This window comes from Temnothorax americanus, unplaced genomic scaffold (assembly GCF_048541705.1).
Source record: "Temnothorax americanus isolate GAGA-0224 unplaced genomic scaffold, ASM4854170v1 Scaffold3, whole genome shotgun sequence".
Classification (NCBI taxonomy): Eukaryota; Metazoa; Arthropoda; class Insecta; order Hymenoptera; family Formicidae; genus Temnothorax; species Temnothorax americanus.
The window spans coordinates 7,306,871-7,333,491 of record NW_027509442.1 but is presented as its reverse complement, the minus strand read 5'-3'; the positions used below and the strand labels follow the sequence as shown (position 1 = coordinate 7,333,491).

The 26,621-nt window shown below is 43.1% G+C and overlaps 2 protein-coding genes across 5 annotated transcripts in view; one reads left to right on the top strand and one right to left on the bottom strand.

The window, feature by feature from the left end:
* Window positions 1-26,621, bottom strand: part of LOC143900272 (uncharacterized) — a 227,408-nt gene that overhangs the window by 125,174 nt on the left and 75,613 nt on the right. The window contains exon 1 of one of the 4 annotated variants that reach the window (XR_013257738.1): window positions 12,363-12,376. The exons of 2 other annotated variants lie outside the window; for them this stretch is intronic. The gene's annotated coding sequence lies outside the window, so the exon portion shown is untranslated. Of the gene's footprint in view, window positions 1-8,055; window positions 8,269-12,362; window positions 12,377-26,621 lie in introns of those variants that run through there. One more of the 4 variants, XR_013257740.1, reaches the window with a different exon arrangement.
* The window catches only part of LOC143900273 (uncharacterized), a 34,262-nt gene continuing 16,275 nt past the window's right edge, over window positions 8,635-26,621 (top strand). Inside the window, exon 1 of the mRNA XM_077411421.1 lies at window positions 8,635-10,218. Within this exon, the coding sequence (XP_077267547.1) occupies window positions 10,113-10,218 (106 nt within the window). The 5' untranslated portion in view covers window positions 8,635-10,112. The remainder of the gene's footprint in view (window positions 10,219-26,621) is intronic.

Here is a 26,621-nt window from a genome sequence, read left to right as displayed (position 1 = left end):
AGGTGTCGAGGCATTCCCCCTCCGTCGCGCCGTTTCGGCCGCGACGGGGACCGAAAAGGGATCCAGCGAGAACAACCGAGATATATCGTCCCGCTGGCTGTTAATAAGACGAGACAATGCTCGGGGACCGTCTGCGACCGTGTGTTGCCGCCGGAAAGCTCTGGCGCGCGAGCGCGGACATAACGTTGTGTGCGCGGCCGGGATCTCACGGCCGTGTGTGCTCGGGAGAAGGCACGGGCGTTCATATGTTTATTAGCCGGACCCGGCATAAATAACGCAGCTATAAGGTATAAGAACGAGAAGAAAGGGTGGAAGGAGTACGGCGGGGTACGGGGAGGGCCCGGACTGGGCCGATCGAGGGGCTGGTGGGGTGGGACAGCGCTCCGATGGTGAACGGATGGGGGGAGAGGAGAGGAGAGGAGAGGAGAGGAGAGGCTGGCAGCGCGCGAGAACAGAGCGGACGAGCCTCGGTCCCGAAGATCGCCCGAGTAAATTGTCACACGCTCTCCTCCGTTCTGAAGAAACGGAGAATTGGGGTGGTGGTGCTGCGGTGCTTTCAGGAGGAGAGGGCAGCGGGGACAGAGGGTGGGAGAGAGGGGCTGAAGACGACGATCGGTCCATAAGAAAGAGGTGACGGAGGAGGATTGCGGGTGGAAAGAGATCCTATCCTAAAGTAGACTATGCAGAGAGACCGGAGCGCGGGGCGCGCGGAAACAAGAGTGTGCGTGAACGAGAGAAAGAGAGAGAGAGAGAGAGAGAGAGAGAGAGAGAACGGCGGCAGAGCGGATAGCACGATCGTTTCTTTTTTCATCCGCGAAGTCGAGACGGAGGAGATCGAGAACGGGGGAGACGGTGACGGGGGCGGGGGTGGCGGCGCGGGGTAGCGCCTGTGGGGAGTAAGGTGGACGGAGGGAAAGATGGACCGAGAGCTGGACCTACCTAATTTACCTCCCAGATAATGCGGCATAATTAAAGCAAAATGTAACGTCGCTGGCAATTAAAACAAATTTATGCGGCCGAGATCCGCGATCGGCCGACCCGGGTCCCTTTCTGCCAACCTTGAACGCGTTCTTACCTTCTCTCTTCCACATTACGACGAGATGCATTATTATTGTTATTACGGCTGCTGAATGTATCTTCGGCTCGATAATATCGAAGGCGAAATCTGAAGAGGACTTGAGTCCTGGTACTTGGATTATTTTAAAAAACTGGAATATCGGATATATCAGTAATATCAGTACGTATTATGATTATATGTATCGTGTTTAAATTATTACATATGTATTTTTATAAAGTATGTGAATATATTATAAACACGTTATAGATGGCAATGATAAACACAAGTAAGAATATAAAAATGTATTGTAAAAAGCTTCGCAGTTAAAAATGGTTTATCTATTATTTATCATAGTATTATTTATCTATTATCGTACTGTGCAATTTTAAAAGCTACATGCCGTTTTAATGTTTATAAATCAAGTATTAATATGAAGGTAAAACAATAAAGATCGCAGCAAAAAAGAGAATAAAGAATCAGTTGAGCGAATTATATATCTGATACTTGCTCGACTGAATAATACAGCTCGGGACATGAATCTTCATTAACGACGCAGATGTTCTTTAGCTTTACTATACGTAAGATCTTCTACGAGATACTTTCTTTCTTATGTAGAGCGTAATGGAATTACAATAAGACAACTGATCACACTGATTATAATACTTTAAGCAATGTATATACAATAATCAATCAATAACAATATATGACAATAATAATACATAAAAAGATCTGCAACTTGCACAATGTGTCATATAAAAAAATTGCCTTATTTACAAAATACGAAAAATTTATATAGTGTATTAATATATTAACATCTTAAATTGCAAGTGCTATATACAACCGAATTAAATGATACAGCAGTAAATTACATCAACACGAAGCACTATGTCACAATATAATATACTTCTTTATAAATATTATGTTTAAATATTTTTTTCTTAAAGAAGTAAAGCATTATTATATGAAGGCATAATTATTCCGCGAATAAAAAAAAAGCACGTCGATTGACAAGGCACTAACAAGAAGTGTTTATCACACGAAGGGAAACGGAGATCCCTCGTAATGCTCTTTGGGGAATCGAAAGTCTGCTACGTAACTATATCGAAAAAGCTCACAAAGGAGGCGAACGAGCAAATCGAAGACGGGGTGAGAAACTGTTCGGAATTGTTCGTTATGCTTTTATGACGCCCAGGTTTTTCTCCTCCTCTCTCTTGTTCGCGAACCCCAACGGCTACGCGCTTATAATCATCTTGTCAATTTAATGTTTTGCTGCATATGACGATCTCGGTCGACCTGGCTGCACCAGTCTCTCCATATACGTTGAGCGGTAACCTCCTTATATACGAATATAGGTGTAAAGCTATATACGTTATGCCAATCGAGGAGAATACACTAGGGAGCCGAACGATCCACTTCTCGTAGCGAAATCGTATTTTCACGAGATCGCAATAATAATAAATAAGTACGGTTCGCCGCAACGAATTGCAATTCAACGTTGACTGTGCGGCACATTTTGTGGATAATTTTCGTCCTATCGTTATTTTGTTTCCTGGTAAAACACTCCTGGCGTTGCTCGAATCTTTGAAAATTGACATAATAAATAGCGAAAAAATTCTGCTAACATTACATTTTTTTTTTTATAAATTACAAACGAAACTGACTCGAATTCGATTAAAAAGTTCTAAAACGAGCGCGCACGAGTAATAATGTTAGTATAAAAAAAGAAATAGATTTAAAAGTTTGAAAGTGTGCATTTTTTTAAAAAAAAGACAACTGTAACTTCAATACATTCATTTTTTGAATCGCCCGTAACGAAGCTCGATTCTGTTCCTTGTACCTCCTAAAAATTCCGAATCGCACGCCCTGGGTTCATTATCAACCACTCTCATCTCGCTCGTCCACGTAATTTAAATGAATACGACTTTTCCGCCGAGAGAAGCGTGCAAGGTATCCCTTTTTGTCTCCTCATCGATCGGTTCGCGATACCGGATGGTCGATCGGCAGAGAAGGAGCCGCTCAACATATAAAATCCGATCCTCAATATTATTTCCAACATCAGGCTTTAACAATATCTATTATTCCCACCGTTGCCTTATTAGCCGGAACGTTGGAAGAGAAAAAGACGATCGGTATACTTTGTACACGAAATTCATGCGCAACGTGCCCTCGACGTTAAACGCGAATGAAAGAAAAAGAAGGAAAGAAGCAGTTCCGTCCAGGCGATGCCGCCGCGCGCTGACTGGATATATATCCGTAGATAAATTGACGTCAAATCGGATTTTATTGCGAGGGGGAGGACGCGAGGGGGAAGAACGCGGGGAGAACCGGGAATATCCTGGACACGAAGAGGCGAAGAAAGGTGATAGAAAACAGGGTCCGGTCTCGCCTCGAGCGAGGCACAACTATTTCGTGTTTTTCTTCGGAGATCCGACGTGCCGCTATCGCTCCGCCATCTGCCTGACAAACCCGCGCCATCCTCATGAATACGTCATATCTATTCTTTTGCCACCGGAGCCATAAACCTGGACCATCCCGCGACTCTCTCCCGTTCCTCCATCTTCCGTTTATTTTCTACCGATGCTAACTCCGCATTGGGACCCTGGAGTATTTCGAGTATGCCAGTTGTGCCCTGAGACTCAACGTATGGAAGTTCAACAAGATTTGAGGACTTGACGACGTCAATCTGTTTTGGAAAAACTTTTAATTCTTCCGCTCTCCAATCGACTCTGACGAAAGTATTTATCACGCAGATAAGACGCTTGCGGCATAAAAATTCTATTGGAATTCCATAATATAGTTTCACTAATTGTAAGATGCATAATATACATATATATACATAATTCTAAACTATAAGGGAGAAGAAATATTTTTATATATATAAAAAATTGTGACCAAAATTCATTTTTTTTAAACGACGTTTAACTTGTCATTTATAAGTTTAACTATTCTTATGTTATGAACTCTGGAAAAAGTAAATACATTTATTCCATAAGTAAAATAACAAAAAGTTCAGGAATCAACGAGTTACTTATTTCGGGCAGAGTTACTTAAAAATCCAGGTATACAAAAACTGAGCAAACAATACATATATCTAATGGTTAGGCGAAAATATTAATGCGGTATAACGCTAATAAGAGGACCGTAATACACTGTGCGAATTAAAACGGTTCGGCGATTTCGCTGCCGCGAGAATCGGCGGAATCGCTTCATTTCCATCGAAATTAAGAGACGGAAACCTCGCGCTGTGCGCTCCTTTGGAAGCGGTCCACCAGCGGGTGAGGGGCACGTCGGAGAATGAACAAATCTAAATGAACGTGCCGGATGATAAAAGGACGTCCGCGAGTATACGCGCGTTTTTATCCGGCTGCGCCTCTGCAACCTAATTGAATGCAGCGCAATCTAAACGGCGTCAATTTGCTGATTCCCCTTCCGCTCTGAATGGCTTTAATGCCCCAGCGTACAGAGAGACAGAGAGACAAAGAGAGAGAGAGAGGGGGGGAGTGAGATCGCCACCTGGCTGCGGCGGATTTTCTGCGGTCTTTTAATGCCGCGATCATCGGGATTCGGCTCGGTCGAGTGTACTGGGTGCAAATCTATCGTGCAGGACTAAGGCAAGTGTCGGGAAGCGTACTTACAGGTACAGAATTGTTCGCGGGATACAAAACCACCGCGGCACCGTCTACACGTGTTCATTATTATAGCATTATGATAATAAAATGCGTTTTTTATTTTATTATTATTTTTTTTAACATATTCGTTCGGGCGTTTATTTCGCGAAAGCTAAAAATAGTTTAGATTATCTATTACAGATATAGAATAAAAATAGTACGAAAAATATATATAAATATTTCTTGACTTTTGTTTAAAGAAATGATTTTAAAAAACCGGCTCTATTAATAGTATACATATATATTCTTTTATGCACTCGGCAGAAATCATATTTCTAGAACATATTGAAAATTGTATTATGGATATTACTTATGCGTGTGGCTAAAGGAATGATTTATACGCCCCTAAAACTAGTGGGAAGTTTACATAGCTATGACAAAGAGAATATTCAGTAGGTATTCCTTAGCATACTTAACAATCGTTTATTACAATCTATTGTACGGTGCATTGTCGAGCAATCAACGTTGAACAGGTATAGGATGCTAGGATGCAGTGTACGCGAGAGAACGCACAGGTATAAGTGTCCCGTGTTTGTGAAAGACGCGTGAGGCAGGTATATCTACTAATCCTAGGAGGAAAAATGCTCACTGCAGGTGTCAGACCCGGCGCCGGCGCTTGTTTCACGACGGACAACCGACCACCCTTTTCTCGGGCCTCAACCGCACATTATAGTCCCTAAGATCTTTACGCAAAAATTATGAGTCAGAAAGGACAATAAACCTACTCGAAACGGAAAAGAGAACGCACATTTTTATTTTAATGGCCCTCAAGAGGAATTGCGGTTTTACGGTTACAGTTTTTGAAGCGATGGCACGCTGGGTAGATGATAAATAATAATGTGCAATAAAATATAAGATCAACGAAAATTAATAGATTCACAAACAATACATATCCTTAACATTTATATCATTCACGTGTAACATTATTTAATTGATGAGAATTTTTATATTTCTTTTTAATTGTTATTTGCATAAATATATCATAAGTCTTTCATTTAAGCCTATTTTTAATGTGCAAGTAACTATTTTTTGAGAATATTATTTCTTGATATTCTTCAGTGTACAAATGTAATACTGCGAATATTAGGAAATTAACATAAGCTTGTAATGAAGTTTGTAGTTATAAAAGCATGAAGAAGTAGATTCGAGCAAATACAATTGAATCACAAATGAAACTCCGACTCATAAAATTAAACTCCAGCACTTGACGCTTGAATGAGAGGCATCTATCGCGGAAAAAAAAATTATAAAAGAAATTGGCTCTAAGAGAGAGAGACATACTTTTTGTCGTTTAAAAAAAACGTAAATTATATAGAATAGGGAGAATATATGAAATACATTCACCTTCCTAGAAACTATAGTGACTCTGACGTTGACTTAGTTTAACCTTCACTAATTAATGCTATTATCATTTGCTTCATGATTCTCTAGACTGCGCCGTTTTCGTTTTCTTTTTATCGCACAAATATGGGGTTCTCTGCTCAATTAATAATATTAAATTTATCACAAAAACGCTTTCAAGGCCCATGTTTAGCTACGTCGGTTTGATTCAGATTCGACGATGAGCGATGCACAATGCGCGATGTAAAAAATAGAGTTCCGTTCTAACTGGGGAAAATCAGCGACAATTAAAACGCTCCATCCGGAAGAATCCCACGCCGCGCGCTAGCTTATAGCTGTATTCGAGCACAATGGAGGAACTCATGGCAGGGCCCATAGTCGACGCCTTATTCATACGAGAGGTAGTACGAACCGTTGCGGCATACCCCATCTCTCTGCTCGGTCTTGGGTCTTCTCGCCTTACCCCAATTTAACTCCCCACGCCCCCTCCGCTTTTCTACTTGCCCGCTTTACCGCAGCCTTTACCGTAGGAAGGTCTTTTCCTTCCGTCTCCCGCGTCTCTCTGAATCGTCCACGACCCACCTGTTCTCTCGCGTTTCTACGCTGCGTGATATGACAGGATGTGACTGAGCGTATCGAGAATTTCGAGTAAAACGACGTGAATCGCGGGCAGTTACGCTCAACGACATTTTCCGAAGTGGCATCTCTCTCTCTCTCTCTCTCTCTCTCTCTCTCTCTCTCTCTCTCTCTCTCTCTCTCTCTCTCTCTCTCTCTCTCTCTCTCTCTCTCTCTCTCTCTCTCTCTCTCGTGCATTTACAGTGACAATTATTGTCGACGGTTTTCAAACCGTCATAATAAATATGTCAGCTAATTAGTTCACGTTGAACCTAATTGGTTGGTGTGCTCGTAATAAAATGATATCAAGGTGCTGACACCAGAAAGTTACGCTTTTGTCTAGCAAGCTTTTTGTATTCCTATAATGATAAAAAAAAATGTTAAATAATTGGACAGCATCCTCCTCCCTCTCTCACTCTTTTTGCACGGACGTATCTGTTAAACGTGCTAACGAGCGTAACCAATCGGGACATTTTGCCTCGTTTAGATTGGATATAGCCAACTATAATTTTGAACCTATAATCAGCGTCTTCGCTTAATACGTGCAATTAGTAATTACATCAGCTGAATACGAATACCCGCTTGAGCGGACTATACATATAGAAAGTCTCGATTGACAAGTAATTCGCGGGGCAGACACGGCAGAAATGTCAACGCGCACTTGTTACGATCTTTCCTGCGCGCTTCGCTCGTCGTCCAGGCATATACAATCACCAGAACGACCGGATCGAGCGCAACGGTGGAATGAGAAAATAATTGGGCAGCATAAAACACACGATATCGTCGGCGCATCGGTGCGGTGCGGGGGGTTGGCGAAGGGTGGCGAGGGGCGGGGTGGTGCGGTACGGTGCGGCTCGTCGGCGGCGGTGGCGGTGACGGCGGCGGTGGTGGCGGAAACGCGCCAAGAGCGCCGTGGAAGCGCGCTAGAATATTCACGCTGAAACGCGGCATATAAAATCATAGAGACACGAGTGGCTCGCTATAATAATGCATAAGGAGGCGGGCACTCCTCCGGGACAGGCCACGCCTCGCGGTCCCGCGCCAGGTAGGGAGGGGGGATATCGAGCATCCGCCGGAAGGGGAATAAGACAGAGAGAAAGACGGATCGCGCAGGTGGAGGAGGACGAGAGAAACGGAGCGATATACCGGAGCGAGGGGAAGCGAGCGACGAGCGACGCGACGCGACGCGCGCGCGGAGAGAGAGAGAGAGAGAGAGAGCACCCGCGAGAGAGGATTCCTCTCTCTCCCTTTTCGGGGCTCATTCGATCACGCTTCGCCGCGCGCGCGAGCCGCCCTTTAGCCCTTATGATCCTGGAATTGCCGTCGCGATCGCGGAATCGATAAACAATATCGGAAAATTAAAACGCACCTTACCTTTTCTCTACTTATCTAATAGGTATAAGCTCTCCAAAATCGAGCCTTCGTGTGCCACGGACGCCAGGGAGACCGATACGTGTCGCATCGGCGCGAAACCGTCGACGTCGATCCGGCGGTCCATCTTTCAAGGGAATACACGCGGGAACGATCGCGCGGAAGGTGCATGCGTGCGGCGTTATCCGGTATATATGCGATAATACGCGTGGAGGTCGACTCGCTCTCGTGCCTCGTGCACCAAGGGTGGATCTCCCTTTATTCGCGAAAGCGGCGCACGGAGAACGGGGGGAGCGGGGAGGACGCATCGCGAAGGAGGTTGCGCGCCCGCCGTCGGCGGCGCTGGAGTGGGGGTAAGCCGCGCGCGCGCGCGCGCGCGCGGGCGGGCGGGGTAGGGAGAGCATGGACGGCGAGCCGCGGCGGGGAGGGTGGCGGCGGCGGTTGGCGGGCACCGCGGTAGGGGGTGAAAGCGCGCGCAGGGCATATCTCCTCTCTGCCCCTACCAGCGCGGCCGCGTCTCTCCGACTCCGACGGCGGCGGAGAGGGGTGCCCGGTTGTCAGGCCCAGAGCTGGTCCGTCCGTCGTCCGGCCGACTCGAAGCATCGGAGCAGCGGATTTCGCGCGAGATATAGACTCATAAACACGCACGCGTACACGCGTACGCGGCTCGCACCCGCACACACATACATACGCACATACATACATACACACACGCATACACACCTACACCCGCACGACGCACACTGTGTACGGTATCGCACCCGCGAGCGCGCGCGCGCTCGCTCACTCGTCCGTCATCAGCCGGAGCCGGTCATCGCACACGTGTGTATATCGCGAACAGTGTGGTGTGGGACACACATCGTGCGCACACGTCCACCGCGGTTATTACCCGCGCGCGCGACGAGGCGGCGGCTCTCTCGCGCTTCTTCCCGGTTACGCGTTTACGGTCGCGACACGGGCGTCTCTATACCTGCGGCGCGTCGGGAATGTCGCCGCCGGTCTCGCGTCGCCATACGGTCGCGATACGCCGGACGAGCCGACCCCGTTTCGAGCGGTAATCGAAACAGCGCGAGTAACCGGGTGTGTGTTGTGAGCGATCGTGGTTCCGTGGTCCGCGAGTACGCAACAGCTGCGAAAGAGAGAGAGAGAGAGAGATACGCGCCCAGCCAAACGGACAGCCGAGTGAGCCGAGAGACAACGACAATCGGGACAACGACTCGGAGAAGCGGAGAAGACTTTCGGAAGCGGAGCGCGAGAGAGGGAGGATAGGCGCGGGCCACGTGCGAGATCATCCAGCGAGAGAAGAAGCGTCAGCGTGTATCAGTGCGTCAAGTCCCGTCTCCGGCGATCTCGCGGAGGGAAAAAAAAAACATTTCGTCCACGTCGCGCATCTCGCGGGGGATGGGTTAGGGGCGATCGGTGGCGTTAGCCTCTCATGGATTACTGGCCGAGTTGACACGCTCACCGGCCGGCGGGCAGGAGAGTCCAACTCTATCTCTCCCCTTTGACGCGACCACCCGCGTATATGAAACGCTTCGCGAAGTGCTCCGCGTCGCTACGGTTCGCGGGGAGAGATGCGTCTCCCGTAGGTAGTTAGTGCCGATGGTGAGTTACGCGGGTAACGAACGTTGCGTCTTCTCAGCCTCGGTCGTCGCTGCGCGGGATTAGGGAGATAGAGACAGAGAAAGAAAAGTGTGTGAGCGAGAGAGAGAGAGAGAGAGAGAGAGAAAAGAGACAGAGGGAGACATGCGGTTCGCACCCTCGACGCTGCAGCGACGTCGTCAACCGCCGTTGTCCCGTCGACGACGTCTAGACTGACCACGCATTCGTCTGCTTTTCGTCGGGATCCCGAGGCGGAGGAGGCGGAGGAGAAAGAGGAGGAGGTGGAGGAGGAGGAGGATCCACGAGAACGAGTGCACCGGGCACCGGCGGCGGCGGCGGCGGCGGTCGTTCGTACCGACCCGATCCAAACCGTCGGCGGACGACGACTGCCTCTTGGACGCACGGAGTGCGAAGAGCGACGAGGAGTGCGGCGGAACTGATTCAACCGAGTCGAAGGGATGTCACGGAGAAAGCAGGCCCGACCGAGTCGTGCTCATCTCGAGGAGGATCTTGTCCAGAGGCCTCTGTTGACCAATCCCATTGGAACTGTCGCGGGCAATATCCGTAAGTGACTCTTTTCCCGAAGGATTAGTCCGGATAAGAGAGATTATCCTCGTTCGGGATACGTTACGGTGTAGTTGCCTCCCCCTCCCCCCATGCTCAGGTTAGGTCGAATTGCTTTTGAATACATTCGCGGACGATAGGAAGAAAGCGGATGAAACTGTAGACGCGACTGTTGGGAGAAATATAGGGAAACGAGCTCTCTACGATATAAAAAGATTTATCTTGAAGGAAACGTTTAGTATATGTTGATACAGAATCCGCCGTACTTCGTTTCGCGATCGAAATATTAAGTTAAAGCTGAATTATCAAAAAAAATTATCAGAATTATTATAAATATATTATTCTAATGCTTGAAAATGGGCGAGACAATCGTGCGCCAATGTGCCCATAAATAAAACGTTTCGGAACGCCAATGTATGATAAGAGTGATAAAATACTTATAAATTACAAAATAAAAAACTTCTGATAAAATATCGCCTATATAAAATATAAGCGATAAAAACAATGCCCAGAAAAGTGCACGATGTATATAACGCGAATTTCTTACAATCATGAAAATTGCGTCTATAGCCATACATCGGTTGCTTTCCATTTACACTCAAGTGATCTGAGTCACTCAGTTATGTGAGTATTTTATACTCAGGTAAGATATGTCATTTTTTATTTACCTGCTTATTTCGATGACAAAGCTATCGCATAAAATAATATACAGGTCCATAGCCTCACTTTTAATTTGAGTTTATTAGAGTCATTAAAGCACATGGCCTCGGATGTGGATAAAAACTCAGTTGAATCTCACTTGCCAACAACCAAAAAGAACGTGCATTTAACTTGAGTTATGACGTCACAAGTGAGAATTATCTGAGTTTTGATGTAAATGGAAAGCAACTATTAATAACGTAACGTTAATAACATCCCTCTCGCAAAGTTATAGTCCTTCCCCCTCTAAACCACGTATACGCACAAGCTCGAAACAAACTGTTGAGCCAAAGAGTTATACGACTTACCCGGTACTTCGGAGCACAATAACGCGATAAGAAAGCGCGCCCCCGGAGATGCGGTAACGGTTTACGATATACGCCGGGCAGGCCCGAGGATGCTGGAAACTAGTCCGATACACGTGAGAAAAACGGAGCGGCGATTACCCGCGGCCGCGTTTGACCGTTTATCGCGTTTATCGACGCCATTGGCGGCATTTCGCGGTGGGAATCGCACAATTACGCGCGGCACGAGGACGATACGGAGATACGGAGAGGTTTATATTAGAGACACGCGGCGAGGGTTAAATTTCATAAATTAACGCCGTCGCGAGAGAGACGCGGCGAAACCAGCGAGATATGAGATGCGAAAATCTATCCCGAGATTAATCCCAACGTTCCTCGTAATACAGTTGGCACGCTAAATGCACTGGAACCCGATTCGCGCAAGCACTTTCCGTCGGACTGAAACGCGTCTGCCTCCTCTCGGGGATCCACCTCGATAAAACGGACCTGCCTCGGCGTAACATCAAAGCGAGCCTAAGAAACGGCCGATAAAACACTTCCATCTTGCTGCCCGATTCCTCTCCCCGGGCCTCCGACCATAAGCTCCTCTCGCCGCATTTTCGAGTACGCTTAAATCGCACGGAGAATTACACTTTGCGCGAAGATCGCATCACGGGTTGTAATACATGACGCGCTTCGCATTTCGGTGATCTTTACACCACGGCATTAATCTCGCTAATAAACTTGGTGTCTGCGAAACGTATAATGTTAATTTCGAGAGCTTTATATCATAGTCTGAATAATAAAATTGTGCCATAACGTACACGCGTGCCGCAACAATTAAACTAAGAATTTTAAGGTCAGTAAATATAATTAAAAAAAGATAAATATAAAAATAAAAATTAATAAATGTCGAGAACAAAATTTAAAATTGCTTGCGCAAATCTCATGTATCTCCAAACGTCTATATAGATTGACTGTCAAACATGGAAAATTTAAGGCGCGGTGCTTTTTATCTGAGACTATAAACTTTATCGGAGATATTTATATTTTTTCCCATTAAACATAACCAGAACTTCTTCGATCGTGGGGAAGAGCGAGGGAAGGGGGAATAAGAACACGTTACTATATAAACCGCTCGGTTTTACTGAATCCACGTACCTGACATATCCGCGTGTATTCCATTTGGTACATGTACCATTCGCAGACATCACGTCTAAACAGGAAACGTTTAATGCTGGACACGGCTTAACCTGGCCGATAAAAACGGATATTTCGTAGAGGAGCCCTGATGGAAAATATTTTTCAGAACGATATCTCTCTCGTAGGAATACGCGTGGAAAATGTATATCGGCGGTCGCGTGACGAATGAAATTTCAATAACGCCTCCCCATATCGGGTGGCGCCGTATACGGATGGTCTTAATTTGCCCAACTTTTTCAATTGTAAGTTTCCGCACAGTTCCGCACCCTGCTGTTGTACTCTCTGAATAGTTGGAACGTCTCGAAAACAACATAAAGCGCGTCTCATTCCTGGCGCGTGTACGTGACAGGTCGGTTTCTTGCTGAGTCAGAAGCAAAATCGAAAATGTCGGTGGATACCGCGGTAACGATAAGTCTAGCCGTGTGACCAAAGTTTATCTAAATAATGCGCTAATTACAATTCGTCATGTTCTCCGAGTTTCTCTGACAGATTCGCCTTTCGATGTAACGGGAAGATTTGATAAGAGCTTATCGAAATAGCTTATCAAATGTCATAATTTATTTTTATCGCGCAACACACGTCGGTATGTTTATTTATAGTTACCTATCTACATTTTTCTAGATTGTAATAATAAATTGAATTATCAGTGTATGATATCGCGGACTTTAATTGAAAATAATATTGATAAGTGAAGAAATATTCATCAAATTTACCGAGTGCGCAAGTTTTTCTACATGCATCACGCAATACGAAAATGAAACATTAATTATGACAAGCAGATGGAATGATGTTTGGTGCAGCCTGTTTCATAAAATAATTACATTATGTTCTCTTCTGATAAAAATTTGACAAAAAAAACTTTCTGGAGAGGAGGCTTAAAATTAGAGGATGCATATTTCTTTACTTTATATAAAAGTATATTTTTTAAATTCTGTATTACTATGTCAAATAGAACGTTTTATTGTGTCTGTTTTTGCCAGTATTCACAAGTGTTTTTTATCTTATACATTATAGATACAGTCATAAGTAAAACAATGACATTAATTATATTTAATATATTTATCGTATTTTTTTTACAACAATAAATCATATATATATCGTCAATAATAACTAAAATTATCGGTCAATGCTTGAACGTTTGGCGACTGACAGTAATGTTATACTAATGATATTTAATATAATTACGTATCATAATCGAGCATAGATCATTTCCCGATCAAGACTCGGAAATTACCGTTTCTTACGGTCGGCCTTCGCGTTCAAAGAGACATAACGAACATTCATGAATCATAAGCATGAAACGCAGTATTCACAAATCAATTTACATTTCTTTCGCTGTTATCTTAATGTTATACATACTACGAAAATATGAGCGACCATCCGATGTATCAACGGGTCGTTGTATTAAACAGATAAAGCGATTAATATATCGAGACAAAGTTACGGTAGGTGTAATAAGTATTTATCATAGCGATCAATTTCAATAAAAAACTGTATCGTCTGTTTATTTAATATTTCATAAAACAAATAATTCTACGTGTTTCTCTAGAGATATCTCTAGAATAAATATTAAACAAAACTATGCCTTTTTATGAAAATATGTATTGAGAATTCAGAAATTGATAGAAACAGACGTATGATAAGAATGCATATACCTCTCTCTCTCTCTCTCTCTCTCTCTCTCTCTCTCTCTCTCTCTCTCTCTCTCTCTCTCTCTCTCTCTCTCAGTTTTTATTTCATAAGATATAAATACAACATGAAGAGAGAGAGAGAGAGAGAGAGAGAGAGAGAGAGAGAGAGAGAGAGAGAGAGACATGCATGGTAATATAAATAAATTATATCAGTTTATTTGAAAATATTATCAAGAGAAATAGTGCTCGAAAACTAAATCATTATTAATCATTGTCACGAAACAAAGACAACGTGCAAAGACAACAAAAGAAAGAAAAATTTTATTTTAAATTTAGGCTATTGCAAAGCACTCAATGAAATTTCTCGCATTGTTGACGGACCACGATCTATCATGATTTATACATTTGTTATTTGTAAATTATTCCTATTTATGTACGTATACCGCTATACGTAATAAAATCGTAATTCCTCTCGTAAATATGTGACGTTAAATATACATTAAAATGTGCAATTAAAATAATAGTAGAAGCTTCTCTAACCCGCCATACACATTTTCCGGTAAAAGAGGGAGGGGAAATTATTAGAAATGATATTTTATCGCAAAGTAATATCGAAGAAAGCGGAGATATCTGGCCGTAAGTTACGATCGTTTGGGAATTGGACGAAGCTTAAGGATATTGGAGTAGCGCCAAAGCTCGCGCTCGGACAGATAGGATTATATATCGTTCACAGGTGTATAAAAATTACGCGGATTACGCGGCGTGTTCGCATGTACGACGTGTCATTTCTCACGGCCGGAGGGAATGTTCTAATACAGCGATCTGTCTTTTCGGGAATCGTCAAGGGTAGTGCGTTTTGAAAGCCGTTTTCCCTTTAAGCTGTCAGTGGGATATGCTGACGTGAAAAAGATCGTTGACAGACGAATAGAGAAGTTTCGTCGTGTGTGTCCGTCATGAGGACGGGCGGAGGAGCGGACGGGAAGCTGTCTGCCGGCGTCGGACGGCGGCTAATGTGTGACAAGTAACTAAGAACCGTCTAACCGTCTGACTTGCACTGACTGCATATTAATAGATCCTAATACGCGCGCTCGCGCATTGCTCTTAAGCCCGGCATCATTATGTCAGCCGCGTTTGTCCCCCGAAATTATTAAGACCCATCCGCACGGTGCTTGCATTCCGCGAGCGTTCGGGACGACGCGCGATTTCGATACGCGCGAATTAATTCTCCAAAATATCAATAAAGGTACTAATGGAACGGGTCCATCTGATGCCGCGCGAATTTATCATCTTCCGCGGGACAGCCGCTACTTACAGCTTGTCACGAATGTAAATGAAAATATGTCCGCGTTGAAATACGCGTTTCATATTCGTCATCCGCGTATAGATTTGACAAATTGCACCGAGAGCGGCGGCGGCTAAGGGCGTCTCTGCCGTCGCGCGTCGGTTAATTATCTCAAATGTTGCGGGGAAACGCTTTATCGGTCGCCGTACTCGTCTTCGCCCCATCGCGCTTTCTTAGCTGTCTAAGAATGGACAATACGTAAACATCGAACGCGCGGTGTTTTGACATAGAAGAATTGGTTCATTGAAATAGCATTTATGACTATTTATTGCTGCGCTGCTTAACATGTATATCTTTGACGTATATAGAGATAACATCGTGCCTTTCAATGAGGACATATCTGTATACATTATCACGATAGCGCAAATACAAATAGATTATAGATAAAATGTGTAAAATTGCACGCTTCGTCGAAAACATTTTTTGCATTTCCGTTGATATGGAAACATTGGGAACACCAACTGCGTGCGGTTATTATTAGCGTCGGCTACTACTTATCACTATAATATTCTTGCAAATTGTGCGTTGTGAAACATTAGACTTTCGACACAGAGACACCGAAATGAGAGAAGAAAGCCGAAAATGAGAGAAGCGCTAAGATAGCACGATTGAGACCGGTAGAAAAAAAAATGAGCGTGAACGATATAAAAATGCCAAAGTTGCAGAAAAAAATATGAAGAAAGAATGTTTGGAGCGTTATCGCTTGACCGTTTTCATATATGAATATTTAGAAACGAATATATCTACAATGTTACACAATGTATCAGTACAAGGAGACACGGTTATCATGCCTTAACAGTTTTGCTTATTATTAATCGCTCGCTGTTTTTATTAGCTTGTCCTCAAACTGATAACTCACACGAATGAATTATAACTTGTTTACCGAAGTTTACAAATAAATGTTACTTACGTATGCAGCCGAAATCATAGAATCGGGAATGAGCTCAACACGCGCATGCCAAATAATCGTTCACAAATATTTGTCCGCTTTTGTGAAAGTGCGTTACACGCTGCATTTCCGGCAGCTAAATAAACAATTATCTATTGTTTGAGCGTTGTTTGCACAACAAGATAAAAATCAAGAATTCGAGAATGATTTCCAGAGAGTGGCATAGAAAAGCGGACGTAATGAGTTACCGTGTCTCTCTTCTGTTGCCACTATGAATATTTTCGGTCGGCATCCCGTGCATGCACGGAATTGCGTGAGCGTCTGACATATCTATTTAAACGCGTGTTTTAAAAACAATGTTAATAACGGAAGACGTATTGATATAGCGTATGATAGAAACGCATGGTTCGTTGCGCCTATCAAATTCCGATACTAATTATTGATTTTGGCCGCTATATTTAGAATTATTTAAAAATATCTCTGAAAGCCGATAGATCACGGTAAATGCCTCAATTATATACTGAAAAAAACGAGACACAGCACGGGCATTGGGTAAAAAAAAACTGGTAGAAATACGTTGCACTCAGGAATACAAAAGTATAAAAATACTTAGACGTGTGTGTGCGATTTAAAATAAAAATCTTTTTCGCATATATTATTGTGACTTTATATTAGCAAATATATTGTACATCCTTGTGCACAAACGTCGAGGTCGATATTTTTTTCAGAAAGTAACAAAACAATTGGAGCAGAAAGAAGATGTACGACGAAACGTGAATAGAGACACATATCTCATTCTAACAAAATTATCTTTGCTGTCATTGAGTTGAATCACTGTCATTCTCTTATTCGTCTGCTACTCTATTTGCGTACTCGTAGTATGATTAAGTACTTTTGGCACAACTCTCTAAGTATGTAACTCACATTATGCCCAAGCAAAAGATGCACGATATGAAAATTAAGATCTCAGAAATGCTGTATGACTTCCACCCTTGAGTAAAATAAAACACGCACATATATGAAATAGAATAATAAAATCCAGAAAAAGAAGCCAGTTAGCTATTTTCTTCTATTTTTTAAAATATAATATTAATCAAATACTTTTGATTTTAAGAGTAATCAACTGACGCATATACGTATATCGATAAATTCGAAAGTAAGATGGAAAATGAGACAGTATCGTAAAAGGGTTTAAGAATTCTGTCGCGGAGAATGGCGAGAAAGAGAGAGAGAGAGAGAGAGCGAGAGGGAAGAATCTGGGGAAAAAAGTATAGTTGCTGACTTACCGGTTTCTTGCCCTTTGTCGTGCCATGCGTGAATATTTTTGGTCGACATCGCGTGGATGCGGGGAAACGCGTGGGTGTCTGCGACTGTCCTGTCTGCCAACCCCAATCTATTAGACATCTTAGTGTACGTGCGCGTGTTTCTCACGCACACGTGATCCCACATGCACGCGTGCGTGCATTCGGCCCGGGCTCCCCTTTTTGCTCTCTTCGCCTTCTTCTGCCGCCGACGATCAGTAGAAAAAAGGAGGAGCGTCCGCGAGAGACAATGCCGATGCTCGTTCTCTCCGTAGAATCTCGAGAAGCGAATGACCGGGGTGTACTTGAAAAATTGATCGCGAGTTGGCCCGACACTGGACGTTCGAAATGTCGTCTTCTCATTCGGAGACGAAGCGGGGAAGACGGGCGGGAGTAAAAAGAAGGAGAGAGGATCAAAATCTCATCGCGACGGCTATTGAGATTTGAGGCTCGTCGTTCACAATCTGCCGATTTTATGGGAACTATCATTAAGCTGTTATTATAAAAATATTAATTCTCTAATATTGTATCTTGATATTGCTTAAATATCTTAGATCGTAGATATTAATCGACACGTCATAAGACGTATATAGGCAATAAAAAAATAAATATAACAATCCAATATATACGGAGCAACATATTTATACACACGTATAATAAAGCTGTCAACAATAAAATATCTTTTTTCACTCAGGGTTGAACCGTAATATAAGTAGATCGAAATTTTTACACGTTGATATATATCGGCACAGTGTTTTATGCCAATCGTCGTAGAGTCGATTTCGCGGCTGACAAAGTATAGCGAGGCTGGTTGCTGGCACGGCCGCGGCGGTGGAACGTACCGTACTTTGCCCCGGAGTGGCCGGAGTGGAAGGTGAAACGCGCGCGGCGGCGAAGCCGCGATTCGAATTCCGCGCGGCAGTAAGGCGGCACCTTGCATGTTACCGACGAGCCCTCGCCCCTCGCGCGTTGAACAATTACCGCGCAATATTATTTATATTGATGCCCCGCATCGCGCGCGCGTTTCGTCATTCCGTTTCTTCCATCGGCAGCGTTATGTCACGGGCCTGTATGGCCGTACTCTTCCCCTGGCGACCGACCCGGTGCGACTCCACGCGATCCGATCCAATCCGATCCGGTCCGCGCGCCCTTGCCGGTCTGTACAGCGGCGCGGTGGGCGCTTCTTTTGCGCGTCCTTCGCGCAAAACCCCGGTGAGCATTCCTTCGCGGAAGAGGCGAAGGTCGCCAATTATCGAGTGGCGAGCCGCGAAGGCGGCTTAATGCGATCCCCTATGACGGGTCATATTCCGGCCCCCTTTTTGCTTCTTGCCGGTGAACGATGCCGGGCGACGATTCCACGTTGGCGTCAAAGAGCACCGACCGCTGAGCTGCGTAAATCCCACTACCGACGCGTTCGTCTCGACGTCTCTCATCTCTCTCCTCCGTTTTCCACCCGGCTCTCTTCGCCCTGAACTTATCTCTCTCTCTCTCTCTCTCTCTCTCCTTCCTCCTTCTCCTTCTACCGGATCCTCCTCTGCTCCTTTCTTCTTCTCACCGGGATATCATCGTTCTTCTCTCACGGTTCGTACCGTACCGGACCTCGTGAGATCCGAAGAGAGATCGGATCCAGGTGACCGGCGCGCGTCGTAACCGTAATTCCTCAAAAAAGATTCCGATGCTCGCCTTCTTTCCTCAACGCGGTTATCCTCTTCGTTCCCTTCCTTTTCCCGTCTCTTTCCCTCTTTCTCCGTCTTTCCTTTTTTTGCGTTCTCGTCGCATTGATACGAACTGTCAGCTTGCGTCCAAGACGGGTTTCAGATGGACGGGTAGAGATTTTCACGAACAAATTGATCGGGATGAGACCGGAACAGTATCTGGCCAGTCACCATTAAACGAGCGTCTACGATGAGGACGCGGCGGGCTCTCGAGAAATCCTCACTTTCTTGGACTTTCTCGCGCGTAACGATCGAGATCGAATTAGCGATCTCGTAACTGCGACACCGGGCGGAAATCTCGCATGGCGTTACTTGCGTATAGCGGTGTATAAAGGTGACAAATATTTACCGTGCACCTTAGACTCGTGCAAATTTATTGCGTACAACACGTCGATGTATTAAGACAAATCAACCTACCGTTACGTGTGTGGGTTTGCATTATTATTAATACATTAATGTAGACGGGTATTCGTATTTTTATGATAAATACTTAAACTGTGTACGTTAACGCGACCTCTTATATGATATTTGTCTCATATAGTCACAACGCATGCAGTAGCTAAATTTATGGATGACTCAAAGCAGCTCGGATTCTGGAATGTCCACTATAAACTACGAAATATAATTATTTCAGTATTTTTGAACTGTTATACCGTGTGACTGACCCTGTATCGATAGAATGATTTATACTGTATTGATCGCATTGATCCGAGCCGAAAGGTTTCAAGGACAACGAACGGCGGCTGGTTATTAAGAATTACGGCACGGTGATGTGAATTATTCATAAAATACGACAAGTCTGACGAGGACGGACGAAATTTTAAAACGACGCAGGTGACACGTCGCCTTGAACTTATGGGCAGGACGAATAATTTCGGCGTGCCGTTATATAATAATTCGCGCAGTTCGAATTAACGTTAAAAATCCGTTTATTGCCGCGCAAGACAATAGTATATTCGCGTTCAAAGTATATCGCTTCCCGACATGGTATAGTAAGAAACGGTGTGTAATTTATGATAACGAGGCGTGAATTATTGATACTCAAAACTGATTATCCTTGTAGAAAAGTATATGATCGAGGGCGTTTTGCTGACTTTATGAAAGTTTAATGCGTGTCGGATAATCTGCGGTTTCTTATTAAATTATGAAACGTAATGTGAAAAAGTAGAGGCATCGAGAACTCGCGCGATAAGGAAAAAGAAATTTAACGTCGAAGATATCCGAAGAGAGAAGTCCGAAGCCAGAGAAAAGTATGGAGGTGTGATCGACAGTTGAAAAATTAATTCGATCCCTTCTGATTATTCACCGCGGGAGTAGTGTAGGTTATTCTGCAAGTTAATAGTATATATCTAAAGTCTAGCTAATTAGTTTCCTGCTATTTTACATTTTTCATAAGTACCTACATTTTGAAAAAAAAAAAATATCCTTGTTATATAACAAACTGATTTTACCAAACGCGATTATATACAATTTTTTTTTTTTTTTTTTTTTGCAAGGTTTCAAGGTATTTTATTCCTTCTGGTAACGAGTTATTCAAAGGCATTAATTCACGAGTGAAAGATGGAGAAATATTGTCCGATGCGTGAGCGGAAACGTTCATTCTCGATTGCATGCGGGTCTGTCCTCCGAGCGAGCAAAAAGAAACTCTTCGTCTACCTCCAGAAGGTGGAATATCGAGATGTGGCGACGCGCGACGGGCACGTAATGCGGCCAAGAATTCGGCCAATATTTTAAACGAGCACTCATATGTATCGGCATTCGCGGCTAATCGCGTTTTTGCATCCCGACGCTCGCGACGTGGTCGACGCCGCGCTTTCGCGTGCGCTTCGCGCGCGATTTTCATCGCCTTGTCCGTCGTCAAAGGATTGGCGATCAGGATTAACTTGGTGTACTCACACAATCAACAATTATTACTATATACCATCGATATAATTTCGCTTTTGCCTGACACATCTCACTTAATTAATTAAGAATATATATCTGGAACGAAAGAGTTCGCTTATTTATTATAGCTTATTTATAATGTGAGAATCGTTTACTGTGCTGGACATTTTCTGATTTTCCCAGAGTGATTCTGGCCGACTTGTGTCTTTCTCTTTCGACATATTCTCGTTTTTCAGGGAAGCATTAATTACTTAAAACAGTTAACTTCCAGGAAATAATGTACAGTTTAATACATAATGTAGTGGATAGGACGACGTTATTGAAAAGATTGTGCACTCGGGTGAAAACGGCAATGATCTATTAATCATTCGAATTATAAAATAAATGATATAATCTTATTTTTTTTATACCTGGATATTATATTATCATACATAATAAGGTGGTATCTCTTTCGTCTGTTAATGTAGAAATATCATGCAATTATAGTATATACTTTTTTGATGTGTACTATCACAATAATGATGAAAAAAATGGTAAATATTGCAGACGTGAATAAACATGCATAACATTGCCATAAATTATGGAGCCCGCTGCTCCTTCGCGCGTAGCCTTAACATTACCTAACCTAACCTACCTCAAGACATAGTATCTTCGGATCTAGTCGCATCACATTACGGAGAAAATTACGTCATGCAAAATATTCCTGTATTTAATTGCTGCGTATCGCGTAACATCGAATCGTCCCGATGCGAGAGATGCTGCCGTAATAAAATATACTTTACGAACAGGACCAGGAATTACTGCGCGCGGCTGTCGCTAATTCCAAAACTCTGCGCTCGTACGTAACGAGAAACAGCATTCTCGGATCGAAGCTTGAATAGCCCCGTGGAACAACTATTCCCGTAAATACCGTAAGTTAAATCAACGACTATAATTTAGTCGTGCTTTTTACAGTAGGAGAATTGTTAGGGAATACTACAAATAATCTTCCCAACGATTTAATTTCACCGCGTCTCTCATTTTCGGGGCAGAGGGGGGGGGGATACATTCTCTCATATATTTCTCCGAGACATTTGACATATGTCTCGTAGTAATTTATGTTATAAATGAATTATTTATAGTAATTATATCATAAATGAATCTGTTGAACTCCTTATCAGTTTATAGTCTTTACAAATTATTTTCCCTTTTTTGTACAAATTGGAGCCGATCAAGCTCATTGTAATACGTTACATTACATGATTTTTCTACTAGCAAAACATACAAAGCGTACAATATACGCAAATAGACGCAATATTCAAAATTATATATATTACATGAAATTATTTAGATTTATAGATGTATTTTTAAACAAAAATCCGAACATTAATTTTTATACAGCTTAAACGCTCATACAAAATGCATATATCTCGATTAAATCTGCTTATGGCATTATAGTGTCACGCAGTAAGTTGATACGCCTGGGATTATGGAAGCTACGAACCGCTATTCTAATCTACCATTCTTTTTCGTTAAACGCAATTCCCCGCCCATCCAACGAGATTCCTCATCATAACTCTCATTCAGAAATTGTATTCAGTAATTATGTGCGAAATCTGATATCTGTGTTTATAATCGCGCGCAATATTCTACAAATAAATAAATTGTAACGGTTTTAAAGAAAAATGTATTCTCTCTTAATCACATCTTCTTAATTATTTGTGTTTTACGTTGAAACGCAGAACATTTTCTTTTCTCTATTCTTATACTTTCATAAATATACATAAGATATATATGCATATTTAAATCTAATTGTAAACTTGATCCTTGAAGATATTTATATTTGGCACGGATCTTTTTGATCAGTCATGATTTTTAAGTCGTTTCTTTATCGGTTTAATACGTTACACAATAATATTTCGAATGCTAAGCTATAAAATTCAACCAGATAGAGAAACCAACTTTGTATACATCGTTTATTGGCATAGATGAGGGGCAAGGCGCCCAATTGAATCGCTGCCAAATTAAATCCTGATTGTACAGAGAATAGAACTTCAAATTTTTGCTTAATATAACGAAGAGTTTATTATTAGATATATCATCTCCGTAAATTTTATAGATATTTATGTAAACTCTATTTTCTCAAGTTATATATCAACTTTTATTATATTTTCTAGAAATCTTATCACACATATACTATAGTTATAAAATCAATTAAGAAGATTAACAAATGAAGAATCGTTCGTTACAAAAACCATTACTATGTACATACTAGTTAATTTTTTATAACTTTATTATCATGATAATATATGCATACAACAGATAGAAAGTAACTGATTATTATTATACAGTTAATGTAAAGTAACGGATTCTTATACAGTTATAATGTCTGCAGAATATAATAAGAATCTGTACATAATGCAATTAGGCAAAAATTAACACGTAGCACGTATAATCGTTGAACGAATAAATGATCAAGGTCACGGCTGACAGGATTTGATCGAAGTTAATACATGAAAGGCGCGAAACGGCGTGAAAGGCAGGGATGATGATTATGACGTCCGCCAGTTGGATTAATTCGGATGCGGAGAAGGTTGAGTGGATAGCTTCGGGGGGGGGGGGGGAACAGAGGGTAGATGTAGGAGAGACACGCACCCGGGGTGTCGATTGCGGAGCGGGTGACTGAAATTGGCCGCGTCTGACTACTACCATTCGTAAAATGTGCGTCGAAGCGACGACACATCAAAAGCCGCCGTTTAAGAGGGTCATATTATTTGGTCGCGCGCGAACGGGAGCGAAAGGGTTATCAGCCGTCATCACCGTCGTGTGCGCGGGCGACGCTACCGAAAATGCGAGGATACCCTATTTACTTAACAACCAACACCGTACCGAAACCCAAGCGGCCCCGCGGGCTTATTGCCAACCGACGCCTCCTCTCGTCACTTCTTCCATGTACACACTATGTGCCCATTATGTACAACCGCTATATGTATCTCCTTGGGTTCTCGTGAGAACTTAATCGCCAGCGGTGGCACGCGCCGCAACGTCGCGGTGTCGACATCACCGAAACCCCTCTCCTCCTCCCCCCCCTCGCTATTTCAGAATAAAGCATTGTTGAATTTTCGCAAAAATGCGAAACTGTCATTATTGTTCTAGATATACTAAACACTTGTGTAGGATCCAATAAAAAGAATGTATTCGATGATAAATTGTTATTTTTTATTGTTGTGCAAAAAAGAGTGGAACAGAGATTTGTAATGAAATAATTGATTGTGGGAAACAATGGGTTGGGGAAATTGCTTAAAATATTACGTTAGTTTTATTATTGTAATAAAATTATGTAACGTCGTAACGTCGAGGATTCTCTTTTTGTTGGATGCTGTATTTTGTACAAAAATCTCTACTCCCCTAATTCCAGGAGAACGATAAAAATGTTTTATTTTCCGCTCTAGGCCCATAATCACCGGTCACCACCGGAAGGCGCGGTACGACCGAACTGTGGGAATGATTCCATCGATCGTAACGTAACGCTGCCCAGCCCGTGATACGCGCATTAAAAAAGAGACACGCGAAATGAGAAGTAGGAAGCGGAGGGAGATAGAGTGATAATAGAGAGAGAGGAGAGCAGAACGGGAACGTATATTGACACAATGCTCGTATTCCAATATGTCCAAATGTTTCCGCTCGGTCGCATCGCGAACGCTATGCGGGGAGGCCGGGAAGCGGATATCGCGAAATAATGACAATCGGCGTCGCACACACAATGGCGTAGAGAGACGCGGCCGTGTTATAGCCGCCGCCGCCGCAACAGCGACAACGCCTGGAGGCTGATGAGCGGCTAATGGGGGACTTCCCCTCACCGATGCGCCACCGATGCGATGTGCATCGGTGTTTTGTCATCAGCATTTGCCGTTACGTTATGATCGGCTCTGCCGGATCAGGTCGCGCAAGAGTATGCGTGTATGTGCGTGTGCGGGAGCGCGCGTACACGAGCGCGTAGCGAGATGGCACGGGGGGTTGGAAGGTGAGAGGAGGAGAGAGAGAGAGAGAGAGACCGGGACACTCTTCTTGTACGGAGATCGGGGCGGGTGTCCCGTTTTCCGGGTGACTTGGCTAAACGGGATCGCATTAGCACATAGTTGCCCCCTTCGACGCGATGGGAGATTAGCATCTCGAATTTTTCTCCCCCTCCCCTGGCCTCCGCTCCGCTCCGCCCTACACACGTCCTTCTCAGTCGCGTCTCGCTCGTGCTTCGCTTGCAAACGCTCGCGAAAAAAACGGCCTGTTTCTTTTTTTCTTGGCTACACGGCAGCAAACGGAGCGCGAGCTCGTCTCGTAACAATACTCGCTCGAATGCCGGGGAGTCTGCAATGAGGAAAAACGAGGTGGCTCTTTCCCTCTTGACAGCTCGTGAATTCGCGATTGTGACTGCCAGCATTCGCGATTCGTTTTGAATTTTATTTTAATATCGCGTGATTTCGAGGAGACATTGTAATTTTAAAACGTACTATATGTTTCAATCAGATATAGAAATCGATTAATGACATTTCAAATATTAGATTTAGACCTTACTATTTAAATAAACAAGTTTCATTTTTGGTTGTTGAATGTATAAATCGATGTTTCTCGTGTATGTATCTTTTTATAATCGTATTTAACCCTTTGTCCGCATAGGTTTTTTTGGCACCTTTACGCCGCATAGGTGGGTCGTTTTCGTTCTGACGTTTTTTTTTTAAGTGTTAAAGTGTTACAAAAAATCTGAAAAAATTCATGGAGGTAATTCAAACCTTCAATTTGAAGTATCAATCATAAAATTATAAACAATTTAATTTTTTCACATAATTTGTATTTAAAAAATGGAGCAACTACAACTACAACTTGTAAAATTATCTTTTACTCAAAAAATCATAACTTTAAGACAAATAAAGATATCGAAATTAATAAAAAAAGAAATTGAAGGAGAAAAACGTACCTCTTTCATAAAAAAAATATTGCATGCAATTATTTTGAAATGAAGTGCTTAAGTGTTCGCCGCCAACCTCGTTTTTTTCAAGAATTACGTGTCTCCCGTGACGGCTGGAGAGGGTCTGGCGCCTTGAAACTCGGTAGGCGGGTTCTCGGGGAGCATAACTTTTTTTACGGATTCGCAGTGGCGCCCTCTCTACCCGTTTTCAAAAGTTACAACTACATTTGATTTTCGCCCGGACGAAAACGACCCACCTAGTGGGACGAAGGGTTAAAAATACATCAAGTTTAAAATATGATAATTTACACGTATATAATCTTATAATTGTAATTTATATAATAACGTCAAAGTACCCGAAAAGCCATAATAATAATGTTCAAATCACAAGAGTACATATTATTATTAAATTCGTAGTGTCAAATTATATACTCAATTTGAGTCATTTTGAACCGTTCCTGTAGGTCGCCACTCTGCTCCTACTCAATATATCGTTAATTTAACTAATACAAA